Source organism: Idiotropiscis lumnitzeri, chromosome 5 (assembly GCF_059441095.1).
Source record: "Idiotropiscis lumnitzeri isolate Australia: NSW breed Sydney's pygmy pipehorse chromosome 5, RoL_Ilum_1.0, whole genome shotgun sequence".
Taxonomy (NCBI): Eukaryota; Metazoa; Chordata; class Actinopteri; order Syngnathiformes; family Syngnathidae; genus Idiotropiscis; species Idiotropiscis lumnitzeri.
In genome coordinates this window covers 13,666,997-13,678,878 of record NC_142395.1, presented here as the reverse complement: position 1 = coordinate 13,678,878, position 11,882 = coordinate 13,666,997, and the positions used below count along the sequence as shown (strand labels likewise).

General features: G+C 42.5%; 2 protein-coding genes across 3 annotated transcripts in view; one reads left to right on the top strand and one right to left on the bottom strand.

The window, feature by feature from the left end:
* The window catches only part of LOC148336998 (uncharacterized), a 59,709-nt gene that overhangs the window by 2,029 nt on the left and 45,798 nt on the right, over nt 1–11,882 (top strand). The window contains exons 2-4 of one of the 2 annotated variants that reach the window (XM_088297182.1): nt 527–606; nt 679–776; nt 2,835–2,923. In XM_088297182.1, the coding sequence (XP_088153308.1) occupies nt 773–776; nt 2,835–2,923 (93 nt within the window). In that variant the 5' untranslated portion in view covers nt 527–606; nt 679–772. The remainder of the gene's footprint in view (nt 1–526; nt 607–678; nt 777–2,834; nt 2,924–11,882) is intronic. The other variant, XM_088297183.1, reaches the window with a different exon arrangement.
* On the bottom strand, nt 5,382–7,426 carry LOC148336999 (ribonuclease P protein subunit p25-like protein). Its single transcript, XM_088296443.1, has one exon. It carries the CDS (start codon nt 6,769–6,771, stop codon nt 5,947–5,949), a length of 825 nt encoding a protein of 274 aa, XP_088152569.1. The 5' UTR covers nt 6,772–7,426; the 3' UTR covers nt 5,382–5,946.

Below are 11,882 nucleotides of genomic sequence, written 5' to 3'. Positions count from 1 at the left end.
AAATATTCTCCACTGCCTTGCCAGATCATTGTTCAACCCAAATCACCTTTGGGTTTGGTTTGGTTTGGTCCATGACATAATTACCCACCAGGAGTTAACATGAAAACTCAGAATTAGGGATGGTCAAATGGCAGTCTGCAGGCCACACTCAGAGTGGCCCCTTGATTAATTAACAAAATTAAATAAATAAATAAAATGAACACATTTGTAGCACTTTTTAGAATTTTAATGGGGAGATTATAGACATGTTTCCTCTACTATATCGGACCACCGAATAATTGAGGCTCTGTACTCTTCACAGATTTTATTTTCAATATCAAAAAACATTTTTTTTTTTTTGTTGTTTCAATTGTTTATTTTCCAAGTGGAGAATGGAAAACAAATACTATATATATATTCATGTTCAATGCCAAACTATAAATGAAACGTTTCATTGTGTAGGCTTATTTATTTTGTTCAGCATTTCTTCCGCTTCTCTTCTCTCGTCTCTGTCACGTAATCAATCACCATCCCTCCCCACTTGAAGAGTTGAACGCAAAAACAACAGCAGCTACACAACCGACGAGAGCAATGTCGACTCCACTCCGGCACAAAACATAGGCCTCGGTAAATATTAAATTTAAAAGGATTTGCAGATAAGGCAGCTTGAAAAATTGAGGCAGCACCCCATTCTTCTAGATAAGAGAAGACGGAGCCATCTGGAGGCTGCCAGATAGCGAACTCCCACGCCATCCGCGAGACCCCACTCTCATCCGAGGCGGCGGCCGAAAGAATGAGTACCAACTCTTTCATTATGTTAACTTTCAAAATGAACTCATTGGCATTCAAAGCATATGCTGCTTTCCCCCACCGATTGTAAACACAATGTTTCTCATGCGTTCGCTCATAAGGAATCTTCGACCGGTCAGCTCTAAAACTAATAACGTTTATTATTGTGGTCTTTTGTGCTAGTGAGATATTTATAACATTTTGCTTACCTCAATTAGCCACCCGACAGGGTCAAAATATGAGAAGCAGCCCTCGATGTGATGCACTGCACTTCTATTCCCAAGCAAACTGGAAACATCATAAACAATTTTAATTGATTGCCTCTTTCAAAACAATTGTTTTGTCTCAATAATATAATTATTATTAATAATTATTGATGCATCTCTGGTGTAGCTGATGTTTAGGTGTTTGTGTTGCGGGGGCGGTAGTATTTGCAAAACTGCAAGTAATTGCCGCCCACCCAAATCAATTGTTCCCTAAAGATGGCACATGCAAAGCGCTTTTTTTTCCCATTAGACAAGGTTAAGGCATGACGAAAGGAAGCTCCTCCCCTCGCTTTGACATTGTTGCTCGGCAACCTCAGGATGGTTTCAAAGCAACATATTTAGATGAGACATAGGGATGAGAAGACAAAAATTGTAAATTGGTAGATTTTTCAACAAAAAGCAGACGATAGGTTCACCCCAAAAGATATCTGCAAACGTTACATGAAATTTTGTGGTGCCAAACGACAAATATGCAGGAGTCCATTGCATTCAAATAACGTTTCTTCATCATTTTGAGGGAACGGGAGAGTTAAACGTACATAGAACCTAAAGTTTGGGAAAATAGTCATTTATCAAAAATTCCAAAACAAAATGAGACAGTTATTGTACAAAATTTCAGAACTTTTTTTTTTTAACTTTTCTTAAATTGTTTCTTAAATATCCCCTTTGCGCATATAAATATGCCCTGAATTGCAAAATGTTCAAAAGATTACAACTATATTCCAGTGCAAATTAACTTTGAAACCTAAAAGTTGAAAATTAGCGATGGTGAATATAGATTTTGTTTAGGGCTCGGAAAAAAGTCTTCCAAGTTGATCACAAAAAATGGTCTATGCAAAATAATTTTGCCGCGAGGCATTGCCGGCACTATTGTGTGCCATCCACACGGATATTGCCAGACCACATAAATCCAATGTCCTCTTTCGAAACCACCCTTGACCTTTTCACAGTCTATTAGCGCCCTCTCTTGGTGGAAAATTGACACTGCAGTCGGTGAGATTTATAGATTTTCTCTTTCCACTGAAAATATTAAAAGCCACTCAGTGGATAGCTAATTTTCACCGTAGTCAATCAAGGAACTTAACTTCCTTAACATTGTCTTGATTCAATATTGGAAATCTAAATGCTAAATGAGACGACTGGCACTTTAAAAATATAACTTTAATTTGATATGGCTGACAATACCGAGAAATGTGTCTGTGTGGATGTAGTCAAAAGTTTGCAATGCCGATGCCATGTTTGACTGTATTTTTTTTTTTGACAGATGAATCAACACCACCTCTGCTGGTGAAAGCCGAGAAGCGCCTCCATTTTATTTAACTGACAGAATTCTAAATGAGCAATTATTGTGGCCATCCCCGGCAGTGAAAACATCCCACCCATAAGGAAATGTCATCTTGTGCTGATAAAATCTCTACCTGAGGCAACTACTATGCACGTCTTTTGAGGGACTGACGTATTTTTAGGAGATAGCATTTGCTCATATTTGGTTGAAGCCCAACAAAATGGCCACCTGCTTGTTCACCTATAAAATAGCTTTCGATATTTTATTAAGACAGTTGGCACTCCTCCAATTGAGTCTGACTTTTTCCAAAATGTCAGACCTTCGTTTTGTAATTTAAATGTGCTTATCTTTTGTCTGCTGCTGTGTGCAGTATTTTTAGACTATAAGGCACACTTAAAAGCCTTTAGTTTGCTCAAAAATCGATATTTCAACAAGAAATATCAGCTTCATTTTTTTTCCGTGTGTTAAGAGAAGTTGTCTTACATTGCTAACAGTTTTGCTTCCTGCCACGACAGACTCTTGCATGGTCTCACGTGATGTCACAAAATTGAAGAACAGCAAAATGTACCGGCTGCACCCAGATCTGGTTACGAGAATGTCAGAGGTGAGAGCGTTGTGAAATGGCAGTTTGGTGAAAAAAACAAGAAAACTGCTTGCTTTGGAAAATGATTTTTGCCATTTAGGGAATCCACTTTTATAAAAAAAAAAGAAAAATATGACAACAAGCAAGACAAAACTTTTTCTGCATGTTTATTCAAATTTTTCTGTTAAAATAAAAGGACTGCATTATTTTCCATACCAAAGTCAAATTGGTACTGCGTGAAATTCTTTATTGAATCTAAAATCAAACAAAGTGAATTGAAAATTTTATCAAATGGATTTTTTAAATTTGAATCGATACCTATTTTCAAAAGACTAGTTAAACATGTCAGCTTTAGCGTAGCTTTGCCATTTCAAGAATAGAGAGGACCCACTTGAGATGAAAAACGAGTTGTTTTGGGGGGGGGGGTGCGGGACTGCCCGCATCTCCCCCAAATCCATGTTGACTGTCTGTCTGAAAACAAATCATCTGGCTGTAATCGACTCCCAGGTTGTGTGAGTAACCTTGTCCACATTGCTGCTTAGTTGACTCTGCGGCCATTTCTTCACAGCCACATTGGATTTGGCTCCAGGATAATACTTTTGTCACAACGTTTTATCCGCGCTCTCGCTCCACTGTTAGCCCTAATTACCCCCACCCCACCACATTTTACACCGGGCCCACCAGAATTCCCAGATAGCAGATGCGGCTCGATTAGGGAATATCTTTTTGACCTGCATTGCGCGGCGACTGTCCTATAGGCTCCGGGATGAAAGCTGTTACCTGCTTGATAACGGGCGACCCTGGAGCGATAACCTTCCGGCGAGTTTCGAGGACGCGCCGTTTTCGCCTGCCACGTAAAGCGGTTGCAGTCGCAGCATTTCTTATTCAGCCTTGCGCCAATTCATTTTTTTTTGTCCCCCAAATGGGATTTGCCGCGAGGTTAATCATTAAGTTTGGCTCTTCGACTGTTCGGGTGACCGCCGACCACTCGTTGAAATGCGATGAAGGCCTTTGAAAGACAATCGCGCGCAAAATGCAGCGACTTCTGTCTTTCTGTATGCAAAGCAGATTTGTCGCGGCGGTTACGCGGAGTCACTTTGATTAATTTACTTAAGGATGCTGACATCTGCGTTTGCAGATTTTCATTAAGATCAATGGCAAACGGCTTCAGACACGCTTCCACTTGTCGAGGTTATTATCCCCAAAAGGCACGGTAGATTAAGTAGAAAAATAACTCGTTGATTAGGATAAAATCTCCCTTTCAGAATCAATTGTTTTTGTTTAAGGCAGCATTTGGAGAAATATAATTAGAGCACACCTTGTTCACAAGATGTGCATGTAGGCCCAGAGGCTAAAAGTGATGGTGGTATAGTGGGCACGCAGGTGGGGGGGGGGGGATAATCCATTCCGTACATTTCAGGAAGAGTGCAGCGTGAGCTACTGTCAACCCGCGTTTTAATCCTTCCCTCCACTGTGTTGTGCCATGTTATGTTGTTATCTTAATGATAATCGCTGCCTGTATTTCCGCACCCCAACTCTGAGCCCCCCTTCCCTCGTCCCTCCACTCTATGGGCTCCTCTGCCAGTCCGGGGTGGGTTGAGGAGCTGCGCCTTATCAAGAGCATTGTCATTAAATCAGTTTTTTCGACGCCACGTCCAAAAAGTTTACCGCCGTCGCCCTTATCAGAAAAGGATCGGCAAGCAGATTCTCTTTTCAATCACAGCTTTGCACATTCAGCCGAGCGGAGATTAAATACGGCGCAGGCTTTTCAATATGGGGCTAAAATAGTGTTTAATAGTGAGACAAATAAAAAGCGGACAATGGGGTAATTTGCATTTGTCGTCAGTGGATGTCAGCTGCTTCTCAGCACGCACACACAAGCACATTTTTTTTGCCATACTATAATAAGTTTGGACATACATTTCAGTCGCATGGTGTCCTTGCGGAAAATGGTATAAATTGACGCAGTTTGCTGCATGCTTTTCATGGGGAAAAGTAGTGCCATCTGGTGGACACGTAGTAGATGACATGTTTTATTTATTTTTTTAAATCAATATCTTCAACAAATTTTGACGTGGAGGACATTTAGTCAACGCAACCAAAATAGCATTGGGGAGAAACTAACATTCAATGCTTTGGCTACAATGATTTGCATTTGTTGTCAATAGGTTTCGGCCTTTTCACAAAAACACACACACACACGCATGTGCACGTGCACACTCATTGTCAAATGTTGGTACATGCTTTGAATTGGAAAATGTATCACCACCTGGTGGAAAAATAGCAGTGTGATGGAAGTCAAATACAAATGTTACAAATGTTTCTGGTCAATTGGAATGAATATCCTCTGACAAATTCCACATATGCATTTTAATTGAACAGAGCCAAAATAACAAAGAATACACGATCACATTTTATAGTGAACCAACTCAAATTGAGCAATGGCATTATTTGCATTGATCTAAGAGTGGTGCACACATACACACACGCGATGTAAAAAACTTTAAAATGCGTTATAATCTGCTCCATGCTTTGTATCGGGGAAAAAATAATACAGTCAAGTAGTCATAAATGAAATTATATCACAAATTTAAGGATTTCTTTGGGTTGGATTAATTTGTTAAACTAAATGTAGGCTAAAGTGAACATTTTCCTCTGGCAATTTTGACATTCAACACAGCCAGAAAAATAAAAGGTTTGGGGATATACAAAAGAAAATAAAAATGGTGAATGTCATGATTTGTTTGTCATCAATGGTTTTCAGCTGTTTTTTTTTTTCTCCTCTCCGTAATTTTAGCACAAAACAAACAAGAAAACCCTGCGAGTCTTTGCAGTGCATGGCTTGATTTCAGTCATAAAAGTTAAAGTCATTGGGTTTAAGGTTTTCTCACAGCTGTATGTACAGAAGGCAAGCTCTTCTCCTCCCAGTCAGGCTGCAATCGTGAGTTAATTCTTGTGAGAAAGCGCTCTTCTGTCCCAGCGACTTTTCTGATTGTCTCGTTGTTGTGCACAAGTAGAGGGCAGCTCTGTTGCGTGACATCCCGTCAGTGCAGGAGAGGGGTCACGGAGACCCCCTCGCCCGAGCACACGCGCTTACAGTGCGGCAAACTGCCGAGCAGCGAAAGGTCCGGAGGTCTCTTGGCCGCGGAGGGCACGAGATGCTCGTCTCTGTCCTCCCACAGTGCACCGAGAGTCTCCGGGGGTTGGTAGCCCGGCTCGTGAGGGTCCAGGGGGTCTTTTGAGAGCAGGATGCTAATGGAGGGCACCGTCCTGTGCACGGTCATCTCTGACGTGCCCCCCTCTGTGTTCTCCCACACCTCCTTCACCACCTTGGACTGCAGTTTGGTCAGCTGGTGCAGCGAGCCCACTTTGCGCTTCATGATCTCGGCACATGTGATGGTCTTGGTGACAGCGCGGCCCGAACCGGTGAAGACCACCTGTCTGAGTCCGCCTTCTCCCCCACCGCAGAGTCCTTTCTCGCCTTGCATCCGGGCCATGGCGAAGCCCATCAAGTTGCGGATCTTACTCCCTTCTTTAACACGCATTTCCAGGACCCCCGAGGCCAGTCCGGGGAAGGGACAGGGGCTTTGCTCCTCAGTTCTGCAGACTTTCTTGAAGCCTTCCTGCCCCAGTTTGAGTGCCGCGGGGGGCACCGGTTGTGGTGTCGATTTAAATGTAGTCGTAATGACATTGTTCTCTACTTTGGGCAAGCTGGCATTCGTATATAACTGAGCTTGGTATGGAGGAAAAGTCCCAAAGTGTTGCCCGTTGTCCATTTGAATCGACGCATTTACTTCCAGTCCCTGATGAGGCTTGAACGCACCGCCGGTCAAGAAGTGGCCACTGACCACACCGTCCCCCGTGAACATGGCTCCTGTCCTCGAAAGCCTCACTTCAAGACCAGATTCGTTGGCTTTTCCGTCATGGCCAGCCACTCGACGCGTAAAGTGACAACTGACAGCTGTAAAGTTTCACAAACAGACTTCATCAAAGAAACATCCCCCCTCTTCTCCCCTAAAAGCGATATCAACGCCGTCTTCAATGCAGACCCTCTGTAAGAGCTGGAGAATGAAGATAAACGCCCGGCTCGTGAATCAAAAGCACTGCCGGGACCATTCAAGACGTTCTTTAAAGAGAGTCTCCATTTCATAGCATTTTGGAAAGGGCTACGGGGACAGATAACGATAATGAGAAGAGCCTATATTGTTTGTTTCAGTTCAGCTTTTCCTGCAGCAGCTACCAAATAGAACAAGTAGTTTGCCTGGAACTTAACCAAGATTTGACCTTTTCAGTCCGGTCCATTCGTGTGAAGCTCTCAACTCAGAAGTGACCTCTTGTTTCAGTCCCGCTCATAAGTTCCGCCATCTAATTTTGCACTTTTGCCCGTTCCTACTCCGGCACGAGTCAGTCACCGGAGTTGCGTGGAGTTCCCCGCAGCGTTCCTGCCCCGGAGCTCTGGCTCGTCGTATGTTGTCGCTCCCCGCAAAGAGACATGAGGGACAAGAGCAGCCTCGGCAATGCTCACAGGAGGAGCGTCTGTGTGGCTGAGTGAGAGTTGGGGGGGGGGGGGGGGGGGGGTCATGGGGAAGTGTAGCGGGGAGGGGGGGGCCTCTTAAAGGCGCAGGGTGTTTTATCTTCCATCCAGAACGCCGTCCCCGCCTCCGCTGCGTCTGCTCGCTGTGCCCCTTTAATGAACGTCAACACATTTCCTCAGCAACTTTGTCAATCTCTTTAGAGGACGTGCCACAGTTTGACGTACAGCACTGATTAAATCTGAGCACCCAAATAGCGCTTCTGTTAACCTTTTAATGGTTTAAAAAAAAAAAATGGGTTCAATTCGCCGCATTGTCAGCCAGCAGCATAAAATGTTGCCTTTAAAGATTTTAGATTGTCATATTCGCCCCCCCTCCCTTCACTTTGAAAACGAACTCATGAAGAAAATTATCTGTTGTACATTTTATTTTTTCGTTTGTGGAGGCAGCACTTCATCAACACGTTGGCAAAAAACTAAATATGCCACCACACCTACAGCACCCATTGACAACTTCGTCCAACATTCGACACTGAAAAAAATATTTTTGTTGAATTTACTCAATTTGATTTCATCATGTGGTTTCATGAAGTAAAATGATCGGATCTGAATACATTTTTAAGTCTTAAGACAATGTTGAGCCCACACAGCAGGATTTCAAATTTTGCCTCTTTGTAGTTCACCGCAGATGGGAAATTAAAAAAGATGCTAAGATACCTCTAGCTTATGTGGTAACGCCACCGTGATGCAGTTTTTTAGTCTTTGTTTTTGTCCTTTCTATCATGGAAAGAATTGGTTTGAAAAAATATTCTACTGTTTAGCGTCCATTTTTTTATCAGCTTGCTTCCTGATTGGCTCTTGCGCCATTCTGCGTGCCAATTGACTCAGCTCATGGGTCCTCTTTGTGGACACTGAGGTTTACTGATGAGCACACAGTTTTCTTTTATTGAAAAACAAAACATCTTTTTACGATTGCAACCCCCTCTGCCCAATTCGCTTCACCTCAACCGCCCAGTGCTCACTGTGGTCCCAGTTGCACACCAACCCAGAGCGACAACACCAGTCTGTCCATATGTGACTTTATGAGTCAACAAAGCAGTGGACGGCGACAGTTTGCTTGGCTTATGTCGTCACTGCCGCTAGGCACAGACATAAAAGGAGCCTTTTATTTGGATTGGCAAAGAGTTGGTGCGGGTCTGGCAACGGGTTTGCGATGTGCTTTTACTGTAAAACCATGAAAGAACGGGTTTTAATTTTTAATTGTGGGAACTACATACAAATACTTTATATTGAATAGATTTTTTTTTAGGTATTTGTACTTTAGTGTAGATTGTCGTCCTTGTTTAGCTTTATTGTCTGACTTGTTGGGGTCGCAAAAGGAAGTCCACGGTTTCATGTAAGAGACTCGTTTGATGTTGGCAGCTCCAAGTAGGATTTATGGCTTTTTGCGTCCAGAATTTTCAGTCTAATCTGAAAAGCACACACAGGACAAGTGTAGTTTTTCAGTTGATATGATTGGGTTGTTGAGCTTTTCGCATTTTTTTTTCAGTCACTTTACAACATTGGCAATGTTGTAGGAACATGTTGTTTTGATAGCGTCTCCAGTAAGGTTTTCTTTTTTTTTTTTCTTAGACCCTCAGTATGAGCACTAAGCACATTGATAAAAGAGGGAAAGTGGTGAATTGGTTGTGCCAATTTACCCCCAAAATTTTGATTTAGATTAGACTAATTTTTAGATTTGTTTTATTACTTATATACTTATTACTCATTAAATGTGTCAAATCGTTATTTCTACTTTTAGCAGAGTCTCGTTTTACACATAAATTTGTACTTCTACTTCAATACGTAGTGTGAGTACTTTAGCCACCTCAACTAATTTATCGCTCTCAACCCCAAAATAAAGCTTTAATGTTTGAAGACTCATTTCCAAAGCATCCCTTCAGTGACAGTCTTTCAGACTTGGATGGATGGATGGATGGATAGAAAGTTAGAGAGAGGGTGTAAAGGAATCTTAATTGGCTTTCCATCACCAGTGGGTGGCGCTGCCCTACTCGCTTCCCGCGCCCAGACAGTCGTGGCGTCCACCTAATCAGCTCAGTGGACAGGTGGATTTGTTTTTTTCGCCATGTGAGTGACAGATGGGAGAATGCGTGAGGACAGCCCACTGAGGCTGAACCTATAAGGCAGAGAGAGAGAGAGAGAGAGAGAGAGAGAGACCGACGAGTCGTAACTACCCTTCCACTCAGTATATCTCCCAGTAAACAGTGGTGCCCAGACAGGTATATGAGGCAAATATACCAGCGTGTGTTGTGTGGCATTTATGCTAAAAAAAAAAGGAGTCCCTTGACCTCCTTTGGAGAGCTTGTGCCTTGTCACCTTCAAATGTGTGCATTGTACCTCACTGATCGCCATCAAGACAACTCAAACCGTCTATGTATGCATCAATATTGCTGTAATACAGAATGATAACGTTTTTGGTCAATGCACAGTAGGGTGCTTAGTGGTTATCTACCACCATGCATAACTATTCTGATTAATAATTACGTCATTATATTAAATTAGAATAGAGTTTGTTTTTTTTAAATGACCAAAATTATTTTTCAGTTCCTAATTTTTGGCGTGGTTGATATTGATTTTTTTTAACAGCAATAGTTAGGTTCTAGTCTACTTTTTTCGGAACGATACGAATAAGAGTTCATTTTTGCTACTGATCCCGCTAGATTTTTAGTTTTTGTCATACATATTGGTGGCTGGTATTGGTTGCTGCCACGAGTACCCGATACCCTCAAATTCTGTAGTGTCGGCCCTGTATGGATACCAACACTAAATATAATGATAATGATAGCAATAATAATGACTATTAGAATGTTATTTTTTAAATCACATTTATTTTTGATTCAATATGTTCTTATAGGCGGCATGGTGGACGACTGGATAGCACGATACCCTCACAGCTCAGAGGTGCAGGGTACGATTCCACTCTGGTATGTTTTCCCCCGTGCCCGCGTAGGTTTCCTCCGCGTACGCCGTTTTCCTCTCACATTCCAAAAACATGCATTGTACGTTGATTGGACACGCTGAATGGCCCATTGGTATTTTGTTGTGCGTGGATGGTTGTTCATCTTTGTGTGGCACCCCCGCGACCCTTGTGAGGATAAGCGGATCACAAAAAAGATGGACAGTTGGCTAGTTAGTGTATAGTTGTGAAAGCGCCTCACGTTGAGTGTGAACATGGAAGTTTTTTTTTTGTTGCGTGTGCCCTGCAATTGGCTGGCAACGAGAGAGAGAGAGAGCGAGAGAGAGAGAGAGAGAGAGAGAGAGAGAGAGAGAGAGAGAGACTTCTTCTTTACCTACTGTTCGTCATAATAATAGTCATATTAGTAGTATCATTACCGCGGTACCCGATGGTTGCGCCTATAAACACAACATTAGGAGGAGAAGAATTCTTTTGGCTCCCTTCTATTTTTCCCGGCTGAAAGGAAAGCATGAGAGCAAGGACAGGAGGAGGAGGGGGAGTGTTTTTAAGCGCTCGCCACCAAAGTGATCATTCTGTTGTTTGGGAGAAATTACTCTCATCAGTCATAGGGAGATGCACAGCTGCCTACAGGGATGTGGTAATGTCACTGCGTAATAAAGCATGTGTGTGCGTGAGTATAGCACTGGCGAGTAGGGTGAGGTGGGGGAGTGTGTTGTGTTTCGGGGGAGGTGCTTTGGTGCAAATGTGGGAGGCCATCGGGTGAGAGAAGTCTAATTTAACCACAGAGAGCTTTAAATTGATGATGAAGACTGCTCTGTAATCATCTGTATTTACCACATCATCATGGCGTGTAGTTTACCGCTTGTCGCGTCTGGAACGTGATTGATGAACAAACTCGTCGCATTAGAGGTGGCGCTATGTGGTTTTAAGAGAAAAACACGCACGGGAAGCTAACGTGGCGCTGTCTGCATATTTGCTTGGTCCTTGTTTTTTAAAAATAGAACAAAGAGTTGTCATTTGTTTCTGAACTCTTGGTCAGGAGGCCACCAAAATGCAGGCAGCATCTTTTGATCACAAGTGACGTACATGAACGCTCACATACAGTGGCTTGCGGAAGTAATCGCCCCCCCTTCAACTTTTTTTCCTTTTGACATGTTTCAGCTTCCAAACCTAAAATATTAACTATTAACCTAAAATGGTTTTTTGGTGGGACACAATCATGAAGCGGAACAAAATTCATACAATATTTTTGTTTTATTATTATTATCATCATCAATCATTTAGGGCAATATTGGATCATTCTGAAATTGTCAGGGCACTTCTGGAGTGAGTTAGCTGCACTGGTAGTGATGGAGCCCGCACGCTTTTCACTGTTCTATTTAAAAAAAAAAAAAAAAGAGTGGAGTCCCGAAATCTGACCCATGAAGTTCGCACTGTGAGATGAAATCGCTAACTAGTTTACCACCAGGCTG

What these genes read in the sequence shown, in the direction of transcription:
- LOC148336999 (XM_088296443.1), bottom strand. Translation starts at nt 6,771, where the DNA reads ATGTTCACGGGGGACGGTGTGGTCAGTGGCCACTTCTTGACCGGCGGT.